Source organism: Leopardus geoffroyi, chromosome A2 (genome assembly GCF_018350155.1).
Source record: "Leopardus geoffroyi isolate Oge1 chromosome A2, O.geoffroyi_Oge1_pat1.0, whole genome shotgun sequence".
Classification (NCBI taxonomy): domain Eukaryota; kingdom Metazoa; phylum Chordata; class Mammalia; order Carnivora; family Felidae; genus Leopardus; species Leopardus geoffroyi.
Window position 1 is genome coordinate 82210623 of NC_059331.1, and position 19820 is coordinate 82230442.

Here is a 19820-nt window from a genome sequence, read left to right on the forward strand (position 1 = left end):
ACAATGCTGAAGAGAGATTTCATGTACTCTCCACCCGGTCTCCCCCAGTGTCTCCATCTTCTATAAACAACTATAGTACAATATCAAAATCGGGAAATGGATGTTGGTAAGATGAGGGTATAGTTCGATGTCATTTCATCATATATGCAGATTCATGTACCATAGCGCACCACCTCGATCAAGTTACGCAACTGTTCCATCTTTCCAAAGATCTCCCTTGTGCTGCCCGCTTTGTAGTCAGTCCCAGCCACTCTTTTTTCAACTATCCCCAATCCCTAGCAACCACTAATTTGGGAACACCTAGATTTTTAAATCAAATTTTAACTATACAAGTACTGCAAGAACCCATGTTAAGACCTGGAGGTTAATCCCATGTGTGTCCCTTAACCTCTGTGCACTTGATTTTCCTCCTCAAGAGAACAGAGAGCAGAGAAGCACTTTGGTCTTCTTGCAACAATGCAAAAGGACCTGGCAACTGGAGAGACCTGCAAATTTAAGCCAGCCTCAAGACTTAAGGGCATCACCTCATCAAATGTACTATGCTTTTGCTTTTTGCTTTATTCTTATGAATCCACACAAACCTCTTCTGAGATCAGGCTGTGCCATTCTCTCCTGACCATGCTGTTGTTATAGTGCAAGTGTGGCTTGGAGTACTTAACATATTCCAGGTTGGAGTTCAGTTTTTCCCAGTAACCCTTAAAACTATGCACCTGTAGGAGACAAAAACATTGGTGAGCTTGAGAAGCAGGGCCTGTGGCCCAAACTACCCGGTAAGGATCACTGGAGCCTTGCTGCAAAGCTGGGCTTGCTTTACTTCCTCAGCTCTCATAGGGTAGCATTTATGAGTGAATTCTTCCCACGAAAGATGGCATTTCCCTCCTGAAAGGAATTCTAAATTGGAGAGACTTGGGGTGCCTGGGTGGCTCAGTCGATTAAGCATCTGACTCTTGATTTTGGCTCAGGTAATAGTAATACATTTTTTTAATGTTGAAGGATATATTGACACAAATTGCTTTTAAAGTTTTAAATTTTAAATTTAAGTATAATTAACATACAGTGCTATATTAGCTTCGGGAGTGCAACACAATGATTCAAGACTTCTATATATGAATCAGTGCTCACCATGGTAAGTGTAGTCAGCATCTGTCATCAAACAACATTATTACAATCTTATTGACTAGATTTCCTATGCTGTAGTGTTCATCCGTGACTTATTTCATAACTGGAAGTTTCTACCTCTTAATCCCCTTTATCTAATTCACCCATCTGCCCCCCACCCCAGATGCCCTCTGGCAACCACTAGTTTGTTCTCCGTATTTAAGAGTCTGGTTTTTTTGTCTATTTTTGTTTTGTTTCTTAAATTTCACATAAGTGAAATCATAAGGTATTTGCCTTTCTCTGTCTGACTTATTTCACTTAACATTATATCCACTAGGCCTATCCATGTTGTTGCAAATGGCAAGATCTCATTCTTTTTTTAAAACTGAGTAATATTCCATTGTATATATATACCACTTCTTTATCCATTCATCTATGGATGGACACTTGGGTTGCTTCCATATCTTGGCTATTGTAAATAATGCTGCAATAAACACAGCGGTGCATATATCTTTTCAAATTAGTATTTCACTTTCTTTGAGTAAATACCCTGTAGTAGAATTATTGAATCATATGGTAATTCTATTTTTCATTTTTTTGAGGAACCTCCTTACTGTCTTTTTACAGTGGATGCACCAATTTGCATTCTCACCAAAAGAACATGGAGGTTTCCTTTTTCTCCACACTCTTGCCAATACTTGTTATTTCTTGTCTTTTTGATTCTAGCCACTCTGACGGGTGTGACGTGATATCTCATTGTGGTTTTGATATGCATTTCCCTGATGATTAGTGATGTTGAGCATCTTCCCATGTGTCTGTTGGTCATCCGGATGTCTTCTTTGGAGAAATGTCTATTCAGATCCTCTGTCCATTTTTTAATTGGATTATTTGGTTTCTTGGTGTTGAGCTATAGAAGTTCTTTATATATTTTGAATATTAACCTCTTATTGGACATATTCAGTAGATCGCCTTTGTGTTTTGTTGGTTTCTTTTGCTGTGCAAAAGCTTTTTATTTTTATATTGTTCTAATAGTTTATTTTTGCTTTTGTTTCCCTTGCCTAAGGAGACATATCTGGAAAAATGTTTCTGTGGCTGAGGTCAAAGTATATACTGACACAAACTGTTTTCTTAAATCAATGAAGATAGATTTATGAGACACTTTCTTGCCAAAATATACGTGTTTATAAAAGATAGGACTGGAGCCAAAGGTGCAATGTGTAGCCATAAAACAAAGTGAGCTAATGCCTAGTGTGGTGACAGACTTGGCTGCATTGCAAGAAAAAAAAAGAAAATTTATACAAAATATGTCTCAACCAAGAAAAATGCCCTTACGTTAAATAATAGCACATTATCCAAATTCTTATTGGAAGTCCATTGGTTCAAAATGAATTTTGGAGTATCAGTAAATTACATAATAATATTAGCTTACTGTTTTAGAAGGCTGAAAGGCCCATCCAGCCAACATCCCTTCTCACAGAGACAAGAAAAACTATGTTCAAGAAAAGGGCATTTCTAGGGGAAACCGGCACACTGGTCAAGTCACACCACCAACTTGACCTACCTACCTCACCTTTTCTTCCCCTTTCAATTTATTTAAAATTAATATACTTTTATCCACCCTTTGGTCTTCCTTCTATTGAAAAAAATAATAATGAAAGCAAATACTGCCAACATTTGGCAGTATTCAGTCCCTGACAGGAAGTCAGTACAGCTTTCTTGCTATTCTACCCCTGGGTTCAGGCACGCTAGGGCCAAAGCCCAAAAACTAATTGGTGTTGTGGTGACACCTAGTGGTCAGTTAAAATACTAGCTCTGCCTGCTTTGCCACCACAGTCCCACCCCTCTGATCTTGTGAGGAACACGGATGCCCTTTTATCTGTCATGGGGCCTCTTCCCCTCAAGCCAAACACCACTGTCCTGTCTGAAGACCCCACTCACACACTGTAACTCCTAAGACAAGATCTCTCCCAAGCTACCTTCCTTCTCCTTCCTCCCCCATTAAAAAAATCCCTGTTCTCAGCTGAGAATAAACAGATAAAACAAGTCCATAGATAGGTTTCCAAGAGGGTTATGAACCCACTGATTGTATGTAAAATGGAGTGACTTGTAGGAGCAATTTTCTGGGGACAAGGTCTACAGCCTGCACCAGATGTTCAAAGGAATTCATAACCTAAAATAGTACAAAACCACTGGGTTAGAAGGAGAAGGATCTAAGTTTTAAAAATAAACAAACAAAAAACACTTTAAATAAGAAACAACTGTTAATCAAAAGTCCCAGAAATATTTTACTTAAACCGGTGGGTCTTTCAAGAATGTCACCGGGCTGCATGCCATAACATAAGTGAAAACAATTAGTGGCTGATGTCGCTACATGGTATCTACAAGGTAAGTGATGTAATTTTTTAAGTTATGAAAATTCTCAGGGATCACTGTAATTGGAAAGTCTATTTGGAGGCCTATGTAATAGATAAGACCCAGAGTTTGAAAATAGATTTGAGTATGTAAAAGACAAGGGGAGGATGTTCCAGATGGGGCATGTAGGGAGGGAGCAAAGACTGAATGAAAGACTGGAGTGATCCAGGGTTTAGATCAGAGAACATTAGAGAAAGCAGAGAAAGCAAACAATAATACTTGGTTCTCTGTGGCAAAGATTGCTGCCTCCAGCACGTCACTCCCAACCTCAGTAAACACCTGGCTTGCATCCCCTAGACATTTAACTGGTGTGGGGTGTGACCTGAGCTTCCTGAGTTTTAGAAGTTCCCTGGGCAACCCCAATGCTCAGCCAGGGCAGAGAACCCTGCTTAAGCATACCTGCCCAGGTAATCCCAGTCTCCCACCCAGCCTCGCATATTTGCCTCATCTACACCCCTGGTTTACAGGCTGATGAAGAACCAGCTGTCTGAAGACTCATGATTGTGTTGTTAAATAGTAGGAGAAAGGATCAAAGAGAAGGTCAGCCAATCTAGGACAGATCTCGAATGTCAATGAAAAACAAGCATACTCATTAACCCAGAGAATTCAAGCAGCTCCAAGATAAAATTTTAGATGCTTTAACACAGAAAGAGGGGGGAAGAGGGAGTGAAAGCTACACAGTCACATCCTAACAGTCAACCTGGGAGCACAGAAAACCACTCCTGTGTTGCTCAATTAGCACTTATGGAACTAGTTGTGAACTCAACATGGTGTTCATCAGAAACAACAGCATCAACACAAAGTAAAAGCCACAACAGCCCAGAAAGAACATTGCAGGCTACTTCAGAAGAGCTCAAAACTTTAAAATACACAAAAATACTTTATAAAAAAATATTGATGAATTTAGCTACTTCTGGGAGATGCTAGTGTTAGAAGCCATCAGATCCTCAGGGAAGCCCCAGAAGTATTTTCTTGCACAAGAAGGAGTTTTAAAGTTTGATTCTGAAAGAAGGCAAATTATCCCAGGTCTCCTCTTGAAAAATAATCTCCTTTTATCTCTTAGGAGGACATGAAATAATTATTAAAGGAAGCCCATCAAAACTATTAATTGAACCAAAGGACCAAAGAATTACATTAAGGGACTGTTCCCCATTAATGATTTGGGTTGCCAGTTGATTTTAGGAGGGAAAAAAATCCCTGTGGTACTGGCTCATCTGCAAATTACTGCCAGGAAAAACAAAAAACAAAACAAAACAAAATCTGCCTTTTATTTCTAAAAGTCCCTCTGGCTTTGGTTCTACATCTGATTAACCATCATCTTCTTAGAGGAGAAGAAGCCAACTCAGAGACCTTTACTCTTCACGCCAGGGCTCAACTAGCAGAACTAAAGCATCAATCCAATTTGTTCAGTAGATACCATCTCAGTATCAACTTCTATTTGCAGCCCAGAGAAACACAGTGACCCACTACCTCTAGTGCAGATAGAACATAGAAACACCTGTGTGTCCAGAAACCCAGCAAAGCACTATATTAAGCCAAAATGCTGTAAACAGATCATTAGATCCATACAGAGGACCAGTGACTAGATCTCCTGAAGCTTCCCACAAAGGGGACTGCATGTTGTAAGTGCCAGTTCTCCTACTTATAAATTGACTTCCTCTTTCTTCTCAACACCTAGGAAAAAACAATCTCTCTTCTTTGCCCAGCCAGGTGGCTCCCTTAGCCATTTTTAATGGGCTGCATTTTAATGTAATCACTAAATATGACTCTAAACTATTCCATTTCACATTTCACAATCAGCATATACCCTGAAGAAGCCAATGCTATTTCCCTCCTTTCAACCTTAAGCATTCAACAGAACATCTCCAACCAAACCTATGAATAACAGCAGCACAGCCTAGTGACTCAGTCTGTTCCTCAGTTTCATCATCTGAGATATAAACTGAAGATACCCCCATCTCTGTAGATATAATAGAAATGAATATACCAGCCTAGTGCTCCATTTCTAATAGGTAGTATTTCTTTGTAGCATCATAAAATTATGTTTGACAATATTCACTGAACTTGTCATAACTCACTGCCCCAGAAAATATGTTGTACAGGAAAAACTTTTCTACAACAGCCTGTTCACAGAAGACTTCACTTCTGCTGTCACTGTGTGAGCTCCACCCCTGCCCCCATCCATTAATTCTCCAACACCACCTGGGTGTCCTATAGTTTAACTCAGTTCTGACACTACCTGAAGACAGCATCAAATCCCACAGGCTGCCTATAAAACTGGAGGTTCCCAACACCCCCTGGGGTTTGATAATTCACTGGAGTAACCCACAGAAGTAAAAAAAAAAAAAACAGTTTACTTATTATATATTGGTTTATTGTAAAAGGATACAACTAAGGAAAACCAGGGGCACTTGGGTGGCTCAGTCGGTTAAGAGTCCAACTCTCGATTTCAGCATAAGTCAAGATTTCACGGTTCTGACATTGAGCCCCTTGTTGGGCTCCCCACCAAGCATGGAGCCTGTTTGGGATTCTCTCACTCTCTCACTGCCCCTCCCAAGCTCACTCATACACAGTGCCCATGTCCTCATTCCCTCTCTCCCTCTCAAAATAAAGAAACATTAGTGGTACCTGGGTGGTTCAGTTGGTTAAGTGACTGACTTTGGCTCAGGCCACAATCTCATGGATAGTGGGTTTGAGCCCTGCATGAGGCTCTGCGTTGACAGCTCAGAGCCTGGAGCCTGCTTCGGATTCTGTGTCTCCCTCTCTCTCTGCCCCTACCCCCCCCCCCCCACACACACACACAGTCTCTCTCTCTCTCTCTCTCTCTCAAAAATAAACTTAAACAAATAAATAAACAAACATTTAAAAAAAAACAACAACAACTAAGGAACCACCAGATGGAAGAGATAAATAAGACAAGGCATGGGGGAAAGGGCTGAGTTTCCATGCATTCTTCAGGAACACCACTCTCCTACAACTTCACCTGTTCATCCATCTCAGAAACTCTTCAAACTCCTTCAGTAAAGGTTCTTTATGGAGGCTCCATTACATAGGCAGGATTGATTAAATCATTGGTCATTGGGGACTGAACTCAATCTCCGGCTACTCTCTCTTACCTCTGGAAGTGAGGAGGGAATGGGCTTAAATTTCCAACTTTCTAATCACGTGTTTGGTTCTTTAGATAACCAGCTCCTAGTCTTACGTGCTTTCGAAAAATCACCTTATTAACATAACTTGGTTGTAGCTGAAAGGAGCTTGCTATGAATAAAAAAAAAGACATTCTTTACACCTTTGTGCCCTCGGGTGATTTCAGGCACTGGGAACAAACACTAAATATAACACAAGATGTCCCTGTAGCTCTTACCACTTAAGAAATTATAAGGAACTCTCTGTCAGGAATCATGGATGAAGACCAAAAGTGTATTTCTAGTTTTACCATAGTATCACATATATACAGACTGATCTTTGGAAAAATCACTATTTGTCACATAACCAATTGACATTTCTGGTAATGCTACATTGTTATCAAAGCAACAATCCTCATTTTTAAAATTGTAAGCTATTACATTGTAATTTTATTGCTACTTCGGATCTCTAAGCAACCTCTTATTTAAATGATGGTGGTTGTCTGTACTGGGAGGGTCAAGGGAAAAAGTGTTGTATTTCACCAAGCACTTAATGACACCCGTGCTCTACCCAATTAAAACAGTATTCTTAAAACACTTTTTAAGTGAAGAAGCATAATTAAATAAACAAGCCTCTACACGGAGAAGAGCCCAGGTGCCAATAATTGTTTTCCCAATTGCTCAGGGGTACTGAGACCCCAAATAGGCATTTGACATAACACCCTCACTTCTGAGTGGAAGTAAGTGGGAAGGGGATTTAAGTCTCTGACTTTCCCAGTCTCTGGGTCAGATAGTTAATCTCTAATCAAATGACAAAAAGGTTTCCTTACTTTATAAAATGAAAATAGAGATGTCTGGCTTAAAAAATACTTTGGTAGGGGCGCCTGGGTGGCTTAGTCAGTTGGGCGTCTGACTTTGACTCAGGTCATGATCTCATCATGGTTGGTGGGTTCGAGCCCCGCGTTGGCTCTGTGCTGACAGCTCAGAGCCCGGAGCCTGCTTGGATCCTGTGTCTCCCCCTCTCTCAAAAAATGAACAAAATGTTAAAAAAACAAAACAAAACCCCAAAAAAACCTTTGGTAAAAATTCCCCATTTCTCCATCTGTGATATGCTTGTTCACCTTTTATCTTTATATTCAAGTAGGTGGTTTATATATTTTAATCCTTAGGTGCTCTTGTGGTTGGACAGTTTTAGTTTTTTTTGTTTTTTTTTTAATTTTGTTTTTTTTTTCAACGTTTATTTATTTTTGGGACAGAGAGAGACAGAGCATGAATGGGGGAGGGGCAGAGAGAGAGGGAGACACAGAATCAGAAACAGGCTCCAGGCTCTGAGCCATCAGCACAGAGCCCGATGCAGGGCTCGAACCCACGGACCGCGAGATCGTGACCTGGCCGAAGTCGGACGCTTAACCGACTGCGCCACCCAGGCGCCCCTGGACAGTTTTAATAGTTTCTCTTCTCACCATAAAATCAAAGGTAATTTTGGGGCGCCTGGGTGACTCAGTCAGTTGAGCGTCCGACTTTGGCTCAGGTCATGATCTCTCAGTTCGTGAGCAGCCCCGCGTCAGGCTCTGTGCAGACAGCTCAGGGCCTGGAGCCTGCTTCGGATTCTGTGTCTCTCTCTCTCTGCTCCTCCCCTGCTCACACTCTGTCTCTGTCTCAAAAATAAATAAAGATTAAAAAAAATTTTTTTAATCAAGGGTAATTTTAAACCTTTCACAAAAATGGCCACTTCCCCAGAAAAAAAACCATGTTTTATGAAGGGGTAAAATCATTCATAGGAAGGTCACTCTTGATAACACTGCTTTTAAGGCAAGGACCTCGTTCCAATATACTTGTTGTTTAATTGTTTAAAATCTTTTGGAAACCATTTTATAAAGCAAGAAAGCCACTTGTCTTTCAGGTGATAAACTTCTAATGTAACTGGTTTATGCTAGTTAAATTACATATTCATATGTTAAACGTTTGTAAAGTACTCCACAGGAGAATTATTTTCAGAGAGAGCAGGAAGAAAGTGCTTATCTAGTTTCACTTTGCCTTTCCCTCTCCTGACTCCTTATCAGGGCAGTCATCTACCAAGGAGAATGGAAGCAAGTGTGGTCAGAGTAAATAGGGGTCCCTTGGGTCTCATGGAAATTCCGGCAGCAAGCATGCATTCAAAAGGTAACTTGTGATTCAGGTCATAGGTACTCAGAGCCAAGTCCTGTAGCTGAATAAGCATGGCAAGAACAGTCATATAACTGGGACCAGGGAGGGAGGAGCGGGATGGGGGTGGTGGGGGTTGAGCCACTGCAAGCAGGTCCATCGCAATATAATTAAGCTGGGACTTGGGGTAGAAGAAGTAGGTCAAAGGCAGCGGCTTATAGTGAGGGGTATTGTGCAAGCAGAAATGAGGAAACGTGAGACAGATCAGAGCCAGGTGTCCTGTGAGCTGGGAGGTTCTGATTAGGGTCTCCCATGCTGAGTGATCGGGGTGGGGGCTGGGGAGCTGGTGGAACCAAATTTAGTACCATCTCCTCCTGAGCCCAAAGCCCATCCCAGCAGTGTACCTTCAACTTCCCAGACAGATCTTGTCTGTGAGGACAAGGTCAGGTCGTGAAGAGATCTATAGTTGGAACCTGTGCTATTGTAACCCTTCCTGCCAGCGTGTAGATACATGTAGAGCAGTGGGAGAGCTCCTCAGCAGGTTTGGAAGACAGCTGTCTGCAAGGCCAAATGCTAAAGATAATTAGGGGAGAGGAGAAATTAGTGAGAAGGCAGAGGGAATATCAAGGGAGAGAAAACACGAACAAGATAAAAACGCATCATTTTACACACAAATAAGCAAATAGAAAAAAGAAGAAAGAAAAAGTGCAAAAACAAGCCACTTTGTTCCTGAGCAAAGCAAATCATATTCTTAGCATTAAGCCAACGGGTAAAAAATGAAGAGAACCTTCACATCACTCTTTTATACTTAATTTTATAAATGAAAATATACAACAGTGATAAGGTTATAGTAAAACTGATGAACTCGTACATTCCTTGTAAGTTAATCACAACTTTTTTTTAAAAATTTATTCATTTTGAGAGAGAGAACGAGAGGTGGAGAGTCAGAGAGAGAGGGAAAGAGATCATCCCAAACAGGCTCCATGCTGTATGCACTCAGCCCGACACAGGGCTTGAACCCACAAACTGTGAGATCACTTACCTGAGCGGAAATCAAGAGTCAGATGCTCAACCGACTGAGCCACCCAGGCTCACCTGCAACTTCTTTTTAAAATACCAATTTGGCAATAAGAATCAAAAGCTATCAAAACTGTCAGTCTTTCACCCAGTAATACTCCTGGACATTTAACCTTGGGGGGAATAAATCAAAGGAAAAACTGTCTATATAAAAATATTCACTGAGATGTTATTTTTAATAGCAATTTTTTAAAACGGGGGCTGAAGACAAAGTAAATATTTCAAAACAGAAAAATGATTAATGAGGACACAACAACCCAGTAGAATTCTATGGAGCCATTAGAGATCATAATCATGACATCATGTGGCAGCATGAAAACTGCTTGATATGATTTGCCATCTTTATTCAGTATCTCTAGATGGCCACTACTACTAGGTAATAAATGCATACCAAGGACAGAGACCAGGAGGAAGTGGGGGGGGGGGGTTAGGGGGACCAACAGTTGATATGTTAGGACCTGTAGAATTGTGGGTGACACTGGTTTCTCTTTAAAATTTTCCATTGTGTGGTTTATTGTGTGTCCACTAAACACATTATGGGTTTGGTAGGACTAGTGATAAAAGCAGAAAAAAAATGAAAGGAGAGAGGGTCTTAAGAACCTTTTAAGCTATTAATCAAACCTTTCTTTCCCCTCCATCTTCCTCCCTTTGTCGAGCTTCCCAGTGGTCTCAGGCTGTGGCCGAGAACCATCACTTGTTGGTCTCCTTGAAGGACCCTTCTTAAAACCAAAACCCAGAACCACTACACCTGCCCCCATTGGCCCTCTCTCACTCACAGGGCATCACCGTAACCTCAGACCTCATGGCTTTCACCCCAGCTGCCCAGGCCTGGCCTGCCCTTCATGAACCCACAAGAATCAAGTGTAAATGAAAGGGCACAGCACAGTGAGCTGCCTGCTGGCAAAACTTGAGATTTCCCACTACACACCAAACTACAATTAACAGGAAGCAATGCCAAAAACAACAAAAGAGCTTCAAGAATACTGCTAAAATACTCTCCAGTTTTTAACCTCATACACATTCTTTTCTGTTCACCCCACCCCATTCTCCCTATTGTACTCAGAAACTCTTCTGAAACCACCAAACTGCAGAAAGACACTAATAGCTACCACTTCGTGGCAGGAAGGGGGTGTGCAGAAGCTTCACAGAGACCACACACAGAGCCACTACAGATCACTTTTGAGAAACAGAGAAGCGGTTCTTAGAACCAGAAGGAAAGTAGATAATCCCAGTCCAGGTTACTTAATGGGTGTGTGTGTGTATGTGTGTGTGTGTGTGTGTGTGTGTGTGTACGTGTGCACATATGACGAGGAGGTGGGAGCACAAATGAAGTAAAGAAACAGCTACCAGGTCCTCCAAGGACAGTTTACAAGAAAGAACTCCTCCAGTGTGAACTGATTTGAGGTGCGGTGGAAAGGACCAGTTCTATATGGTTTCCTTTGAGCCCTGTAATTCTCTATCTTCAGAAAACTGCCCTCTCCGAAGAGTATTCTTAAGAATTGCCATAATATCACTATCAGTGACTACTAACCCCTTAGAATGGATTTTCTAGAGAACTAACCCCTACCCACATCCTCCCCCAACAGCTTACAAGCCCCCCTGGGAACCACCTTAATACTTGGGGCAGCAGGGACGGGACTCCAGTTGGGCGTAGAGACCAGCAAGGAAGCCGTGCACAGCCATGGTCTCGCCTCTGCCTATAAGGACTTACCTTCATGAAAGGCAACGCGATCTCTTCTGTCACAAGGGTTATTCCAGGAATTTCCTATCATGGGGAAAAAACATACACACAACTGCTAAACCTATCAACCACCACAAGCTTGAGGCTTCAGGAAGTGTTTTCTGCACAGACAGAAGCTGAGGGCAGCTCCCAGTTTGCTAACCTCTACTTTAAATAAACCTTGGGGTTTATAAATAACAGTGAACACAGCCCATCTTTTGCCTCGGGAAGGGAAATGTTCTTCAAAGTTATGATTACAATAGATGACAGGGTTTCTGAAGGAAAGGAGAAGACTATTAGGAATACAGAGCAAATAGTTTAATATTTACACATTTCCATTTAAGAACAAATTAGGCAAATTACATTTGCACCATGAAGTGTAATAATCAGGGGGACACGTTCCTTCTTTTTTTTATTGCTTCTTCGTCCCTCTTCTTCTCTTTTGCTTAAATGTATTACATTATAGTTAGCCCCTGCCTCACTAGGAGGAACCAAGATTAATGGGGTTCTTTTTTGACTTTAGCAGAAGATTTTTCTTTACCTCATTCTCCACCATAATTTAAGAAATAAAAAAATCTCCATGAAGAGTTTATACAGCAGTATCACCATGACAAATATGAAAGATGTACAATTCACATCTGGAAGACCAAATTATAACATTCTGCTACCTAGTGAGCATTAAAACAAAAATTTCAGGGCACCTGGGTGGCTCAGTTGGTTAAGTATCTGACTTTGGCTCAGGTCATGATCTCACAGTTTGTGAGTTCAAGCCCCGTGTCGGGCTCTGTGTTGACAGCTTGAAGCCTGCTTGGAATTCTCTGTCTCCCCCTCTCTCTGCCCCTTCCCAGCTCATGCTTTGTCTCTCTCAATCTCTCTCTCAAAAATAAACATTAAAAAAATTAAACAAAAATTTCAATAAAAATTATAAACTTCCAAGATTGCCTTTCATTCAGTTATTTTGGAAGTGTGTTTCTATAATAATTATGTAGGTTAGACTCTCAACTAGTGAATTCACCTTTTATTTTCTAAAAAAAAAAATATGATATACTAGAAATTAATTTAGAAAGTGTTATGTAGAAATAAAATCTGGTATTTATTTAAACTTAAATGTCCTGGATTTTTACTGACCTACAACATTCCTGTGGAAAGGGGCATCATAGCAATGGAGAAATAAATTTCCAGAATATTCAAGCAACTGAGTTGTCTGCTATGACCACTGAAAACCAGTGATAAAAATATATTTTGTGTTTCACTTATCACTACTCAGTAGAGAAGACACTTTAAAAAAGCATTAAAATTTTACTACAGGTTTAGGTTATAAATGGCATCTTAAAATAGGTAGAACAAGGATAATTGTTTGCAAAGCACAATTCAGGATTATCTATGTGTAAGAGCATCGTATGTTCTAGTAACTTAAATACAATTCAGTTATTTACAGAAATAATCTGTCTCCATACAGATGCATGAAATTAATATCTCCTACTGTGGCAACTGTTTATTAAGGTGTAGGATTAAGAGCATTTGCAGATTAGAAAAAGCAAAAGTAAATGATTTACATCAGTGCTAAAGATATGCATACACTCAGAAATTTAGGATTAGAAGAGACCTTTAAGGCAACCTACTCTAACCACTGGAAGTTTAGGGCAATGTGGAAAACGCTAAAACAAGCTCAGTAGATGGTGATTACAACTGGGAGTTTTTTACACTGTACTGCTCACAGGACTTGCTGCCACCATTCTATGTGTCTACAAGAGCTCCTCTGCCCCCACAAAGTCATGAGAAATGCAAAGGTGAAGAATTGCCTGTCAAGATGAGCCTGTCATGGGTCATCCAATGAACACATGCTCCATCCTTAAACACAACTCTGGGAATTAGAGGGGTTCCCGGTCCCCACCTGTCAGACACTGAACACAAGAGGATGACAGGGTTGGGTGGTGGGGAAAGGAGGCAGAGACGTGTGTTTCCTGACTCCCTGTGGTTTAACCTGCAAACTTCCTGCTGCATCACTTACAGTCTGCATGTCTATTCACAAGGGTTCTCAAAGGAAACAGTGAGGGCCTGGTGAAGGAACAAGCTCATCTTTTCCTTGTTTTTCTACAGCGAAGCAGGAAAATTTAATAACTCTTTACAGTAAAAGATGGAAGGGCCTTTAGGAAAACACTACCACTGTGCATACAGAAAATTTAGGAATGAATCAAACACACCTGATTATATTTAGATAGTCTAAATACAAAATGGGCAAGTATCACAATTTATGCCAGTACTTATTTTCCTATGTCTGTGTTACCTAAAGTAAATTTATTTTTCTAAATGCCTTTTTGATACAAACCACTGCCTTGAGACTAAGCATATAGTTCTAACATCTAAATACGAAAGAAGAAACCTTTTTCAGGGGCAGCCTATACATGGTTTTTGCTTTAAAAAAAATGTTCACTTATTTTTGAGAGAGAGAGACAGAGAGAGACAGAGCACGAGCCAGGGAGGGGCAGAGAGAGAGGGAGGGGGACACAGAATCCAAACAAGGCTCCAGGCTCTGAGCTGTCAGCACAGAGTCCCATGTGGGGCTCGAATTCATGGACCGTGAGATCATGACCTGAGACGAAGTCGAAGTCAGACACTTAACCGACTGAGCCATCCAGGCACCCCATGGTTTTTGCTTTCTGATCCAACAAAAACTCAGTTTACTGCCCCATGTTTAGGGGAAAAGAAACAATATTTTATCTCAGCACTTCCCAACTGAAAAGTAGAGAGGAAGGACCAAGAGGAAGAAAAGGTTGAATGGAGTGAATTTGCTCAGGATTACTAACTTCTACTGATCTTGAAGCTCTACACTTATTACAGATTTTCCTTATGAGGCTGGGAAGAGGTCTTAGTAAATCTACTTAGTAAACAGAGCAGCTTACAAACAATAGCATTGGCCCAGCCCTTCCTCATTAATAAAAACCTAAGAAATATTTTAATCCACCCTAGTTGCTAAAAAAAATTAAAATACCATTTGAAGATGACAGATGAGGCTTAATTCTTAGTCGTAAGAAGAGTAACACATATTCTAAACCTTCACCTTCAATTCCATTTTATATAAATACTTTGGCTCACAGCAAGTATTTACTATTATTTTTCTGCCAGAAAACTCCAACTCAGATCCTTATCAGTCAAAAGACAAATGAAATCACAGCCATGGTTACTGTGACAGGGATGTCCTACAAATGACCCATGACGGTGAATGAATTTTAATTACATAAAGAACACAAAGGGTTAACTTACTGTATTCCAAGTGAGCACTGAGGAATATGGCAAAAGTTTATCCATGTTACTGGTCTCTGGACATATGCTCCAATATGAAGAAGCTGAACAGATTTGTGAAAGGAAAGGAAAAAAAAAAAAAAAGACATGGTTTAATAAGAATAAGGCAGTAGACACTGTCATTCACCACAACAAGCAAACCCAAAAGTGTTTTTATTGCCTTATCCTTACCCTGGAAAGCCTAGCTATTATGGTTTCACTTTCACTAAATGTTCAGGTTCTGCTCTTTACAAGGAGAATAATAATAATAAAACTTATTTGGTACTTCTATCTATCCCAGTGATGTTATACCACTTCACATGGAACTGGCCAACACAAAACTGAACTAAGAAAGTTACATCTCACAGGGGAGAAAAAATCACTAATAAGGTTATAGAATGAAGATCATATATCCTATCAGTCTCTGAATGGCCGCAACTTCTCACAGACCATGAGAGAATGAAATTTAATTAGCTGCTGACTGAAATAGAGTTAAAAAAAAAAAAAAAAAAAAAGCTCCTAACCAACATTTTGACAGATTGAGCCATTATCAATTTACTGTTCTCCCTCCAGTAAAAGGGTCAAGGATTCAACTTAATATGCACCATCAGCAACACCTACCAATTATAAATTCCTGAATGAGGTCAAATGAATGGCAGGCAGAGATATTCTCAGAAATCCACTGAATAATCTTTAAGAAGTGAGAAGACAATTCTGTTAGTATTTACATCTGCACCCTGCCCCCACCACCAAAGAAGTACAAAATATATGCAAATCTTTGGGGTGCCTGGGTGGCTCAGCCACTTTGGCTCAGGTCATGATCTCGTGGTTCATGAGTTTGAGCCCCGCATCAGGCTCTCTGCTATCAGCACAGAGCCTGCTTCAGATCCTCTGTTTCCCTCTCTCTGCCCCTCCCTTGCTTGCTCTCTCTCAAAAATAAACATTAAAAAAGGATATATATATATATATATATATATATATATATATATATATGTATACACACACATATGCATATACATACATATATACATACATATATATACATACATATATATACATACATATATATGAATCTTTTAAAATTCTCTATTTTGCTACTGCCAAAGAACACACTCACTTCTACGTTCTCTTCAAGACACATAATGGAAGACTGTAGCTTAAGTAATATTATAAATCAGGTCCATTTTACACATCTTTTTTACTAAATGTCCTTGGTTGGAATCCAAGTAAGTCTTCTTCGACCCCATGTTTGTTTTTGCTAGGGTACATCTCGTTACAGCAAAATACGACTGTGAAGGGCTGTGAGATACAGGAGAAAATCAAACCAAACCACACCACTAAGCTTGGAGGCAGCAGACCTGGGTTTGAATCCAGCTAAGCCATGAGTGTGAACATTGTCACACCATCTAACCTTTGTGAGCATCACTGTATGGTCCTCCCAAGGGCATGCTGTATCAACAACTCCCTCAGCCTCCACAACCATCCTTTCCTGCTGGAGGACTGAAACTTCTTGTTCCCAGCCTTCCCATGAAATGATACTATCAGGCTTACCTAGCCACAGAGCACCCTCACGTTTCTGCTCCTACCAATAAGTTGCTGTTTTTATTTCCAAACACATTCATACTAGTTACACTTATTTTCACAATTAGGTAATTTAATAAAATATTACCATAGATGAGTGAAATATGGATGCAAAAAGAGTGTTGTTTGATCAATAAGAGTTGAATGCTTTGTGGGTTTTTTTTTTTAATGTTTATTTATTTTGAGAGAGAGACAGCGAGAGAGAGCGAGCATGCATGCATGAACAAACAGGGGAGGAGCAGAGAGAAGGGGAGAGAGAGAATCCCAAGCAAGGTCCACGCCCTGTGCAGAGCCCCATGCAGGGCTCCATCTCATGACCTTGAGACCATGACCTGAGCCAAAATCAAGAGTCAGATGCTCAACGGACTGAGCCTCCCACGCCATCCCAAAAGTTGAATGCTTTGGAAAGACTCAAAGGCATGTCTAAAACACTTACTAAAAAAAAATTAGGTATGAGATAACTAGAAAGGATTAGAAAAAAATGGCCCAATATACACAGATTGTTTTGAAAGATCTTCAAAAACTTGCTCTCCTTAGATTAAAAAAAGAATAAGAAAGTAAGGTTAAAAAAAAAGGAAAAAAAAAAAAGCAAGAAGTAACAGGAAGTCAGAGACAACACATTACTAGTGGTTTTATGTAAGAAAAATAATTGTGAACTCTAACCACTAATATACAAAGAAAGGGTCTTAGTCTACCTCAAAAGACAGGTGAATAAGTGCACATTTTTTTGGTTTAGGTTAAAATGTTTCAGACATCTTTTCTTCAATTACCCAACAACCTGCTGGTCCCAATCAAGTCTAAATGGGCAGGGGGGGGTTCTCCCAACTTCAAAGGATAGCTGTACAATTAAATGACAAAGTGTGTGAAAGTGCTTCTTCAATTATATCATGCAGTGTAAATAAATGCTATCTTTATTAAAATATAATAAATATATGCCATCAGATTTAGTTGTTTTGACACTATATATCATATAGAGACCAGGAGGAAAAGTAGATATTTGAGAAACTATTTACTGTTCACTGAGCACTTTCTTGGAATGTTACTGATATAGCTACCATTTTTCACAGTATGGAAAAGACAGTAGTCAAAAGAACAGACATGCTCACAGTCTGAGGTGTAGTTGGGGGGGTCTATAAAAAAGCACAAGAAAAATATTCAAGTTAGGATGGAGACCATAAACTTCAATTAATTATTACAAACAAAAATGACTTCCATCCATTTCAACCACAAATATATACAGTTGGTGTTGTCCATTTGCCAGTTTTTAAACTTAAGCTACATAACCACCTTGGCTTCCAGGAACCGGCGGTCTCCACCACAGGAGAGCACACAGTGCAACACGGCCATCTTCTCACAGTCTAGCCGAGTGTTCCATAGGAACTGTAATAAATATGACTGGTTGAGGAGTGCCCTATAGAGCTTTCCAGAACACCAATCCAGTACCAGGGACCCTGACAGTGACTGTAAAGGACTATGAGGTAGCATATCAACAACTTCACTGTTTCCTGGTCAAAAAACAAAAAACAAAAATTACATCAGCAAATAAAAGAAACTCTTCTCACCCAAATATAAATGTTGCCAAGACAAACCCAAATGGATCATGTTCATGAATGAAAAATTACAGCCATATCACCATACCTGTCAGAAACAAACTGTGGCAGATTAGATCTGGATGTTGAATGTTAAGTAGATGAAAAAAATGACCAGGTAAGTAAACAGCCAAGTAATACTCTGTAGAAGAGAAAGATTTATGTTATCTGCATGTGGCAAGAGCTACATAGGCAAAGATAAAGCTGAGAACTTCACAGTAGCCCTCTTTGTGCCTCTTAAAAACACAAACGTTTTGACCAGTATAATAATAAGCTGTCTTATATCAGTACATTTCATCTCACTAGCCAGATCTCATTTATTTCTACCTGTGGCTAATTTTCTTCATACATTTAGTCACGGTTATCTTAATTGACATCTGTAATTCCGTTTCTAAGTGAATTGTGGCTTTATATGAACCTAAATGACCTCTGAAAACAAATTAGAAAAAAAAATCAAGCAAGATGAATTCTTCCTATATCGGATAGTCTGGGAACAGCTTAAAATGGGAATTTCCTTCCTAGTTTCTGCCAGCTTGGGGATGCTCTAAAATTTAGTTTCCTGTGTTTGCCCACTCATTGTCATCATCACTATCATTATCATCATTTTGTTTAGAGAACCTTTAAATTGATATTCATCAAAACAATCTCTGCAGGCATTCTGATGCTTTGTGAAATATTAATACATTTCCTTGCATAGCTAACTGCTGAGAATTCACACCTTCACAGTCCCTGCATTAGATAATTTTGTACCAAGAACATTTGTACACAGATTGAAGCAAGGTATAAAAATAGGTTTCTGGGGAATGGGAAGGTGGAAGTAGCCCTTGCCAATAATTTTTCTAGGACCTTAGAAAAACAGAAAAATGCATGCAATAGCAGTGAATTTCACATAGAAGACACATTTAGATTTTAAGTGAGCCAGCTGGACTCTTTTTTTTTTTCCCTAAGAAGCAAAAAAAAAAAAAAAAAATCATTTGCATAGAAGGCATTCAGTGGAAAGGAAGGGAAAGAGGATGTAAAACTTGAATGATTTGACTTAGAAATGCCCTCTCAGTCACAGGGGATTAAGTGATGTTCAAGTCTATAGCACAAATGGTTGCAATAATGTTCTTATTATGGTAACATTTAAGTAGAAAGACACAAATAATGATATAGTAGCATACAGTGGAAAGGGTCTAGGCATCAAATGATCTAAGTTAACTCCTAGTTGTAGCATTTAACCAGTTAATTAGGGTGGTAATTTTGCCCCTGGGAGACTAGGCATTTGGAAATATGTCAGGGTGTTTTGAGTTGTCCCAGTCATTGGCGTGGTAGGGAGTAAAGGTTATTAAATCCCTCTATGTGCAGGACACTCTAAGACAAAAAGTATTGTTTCATCAAAAATGTCAACAGTACCTGTGGTAGGCCAAATGTTGACCCCCAAAGATGTTCAGGTGCTAATCCCAGAGCCTGTGAATATGTTACCTTAAGTGATAAAAAGCACCTTGCAGATGGGATCAAGGATCTTGAAATGGGGAGAGTATACTGGAACATCCAAGTGGACCCAATGGAACCACAAATGTGTTCACAGGAGGGAGGCAGAGGGAGACTAGACTACAGAGAAAATCATGTGAGGATGAAAGAGATGGGAGTCATGTCGGTCACAAGTCAAGAAATGCTGGCCTCAAGATGCTGCGGGAGGCCAAGGATGAATTCTTCTCCAGAATCTCCAGAAGGAACCATTTCTACCTACACTTTGGCTTAGCCCCTCAAGACTCCAGATTTTAGAATTCTGACTTCCGGATCCCTAAG

The 19820-nt window shown here is 39.9% G+C and overlaps 1 protein-coding gene across 7 annotated transcripts in view; it reads right to left on the reverse strand.

Moving 5' to 3' along the window:
• Positions 1 to 19820, reverse strand: part of LOC123606357 (gamma-secretase activating protein) — a 90479-nt gene that overhangs the window by 20215 nt on the left and 50444 nt on the right. For all 7 annotated transcript variants that reach the window (XR_006716245.1, XR_006716244.1, XM_045494572.1 and 4 more), the window contains 6 exons: positions 18079 to 18171; positions 17728 to 17945; positions 15481 to 15550; positions 14842 to 14924; positions 11569 to 11622; positions 582 to 710 (listed from right to left, as the gene is read on the reverse strand). Coding sequence is in view for 5 of the 7 variants with exons in the window: in XM_045494572.1 (XP_045350528.1) it covers positions 582 to 710; positions 11569 to 11622; positions 14842 to 14924; positions 15481 to 15550; positions 17728 to 17945; positions 18079 to 18171 (647 nt within the window). In the remaining 2 variants the exon portion in view is untranslated. The remainder of the gene's footprint in view (positions 1 to 581; positions 711 to 11568; positions 11623 to 14841; positions 14925 to 15480; positions 15551 to 17727; positions 17946 to 18078; positions 18172 to 19820) is intronic.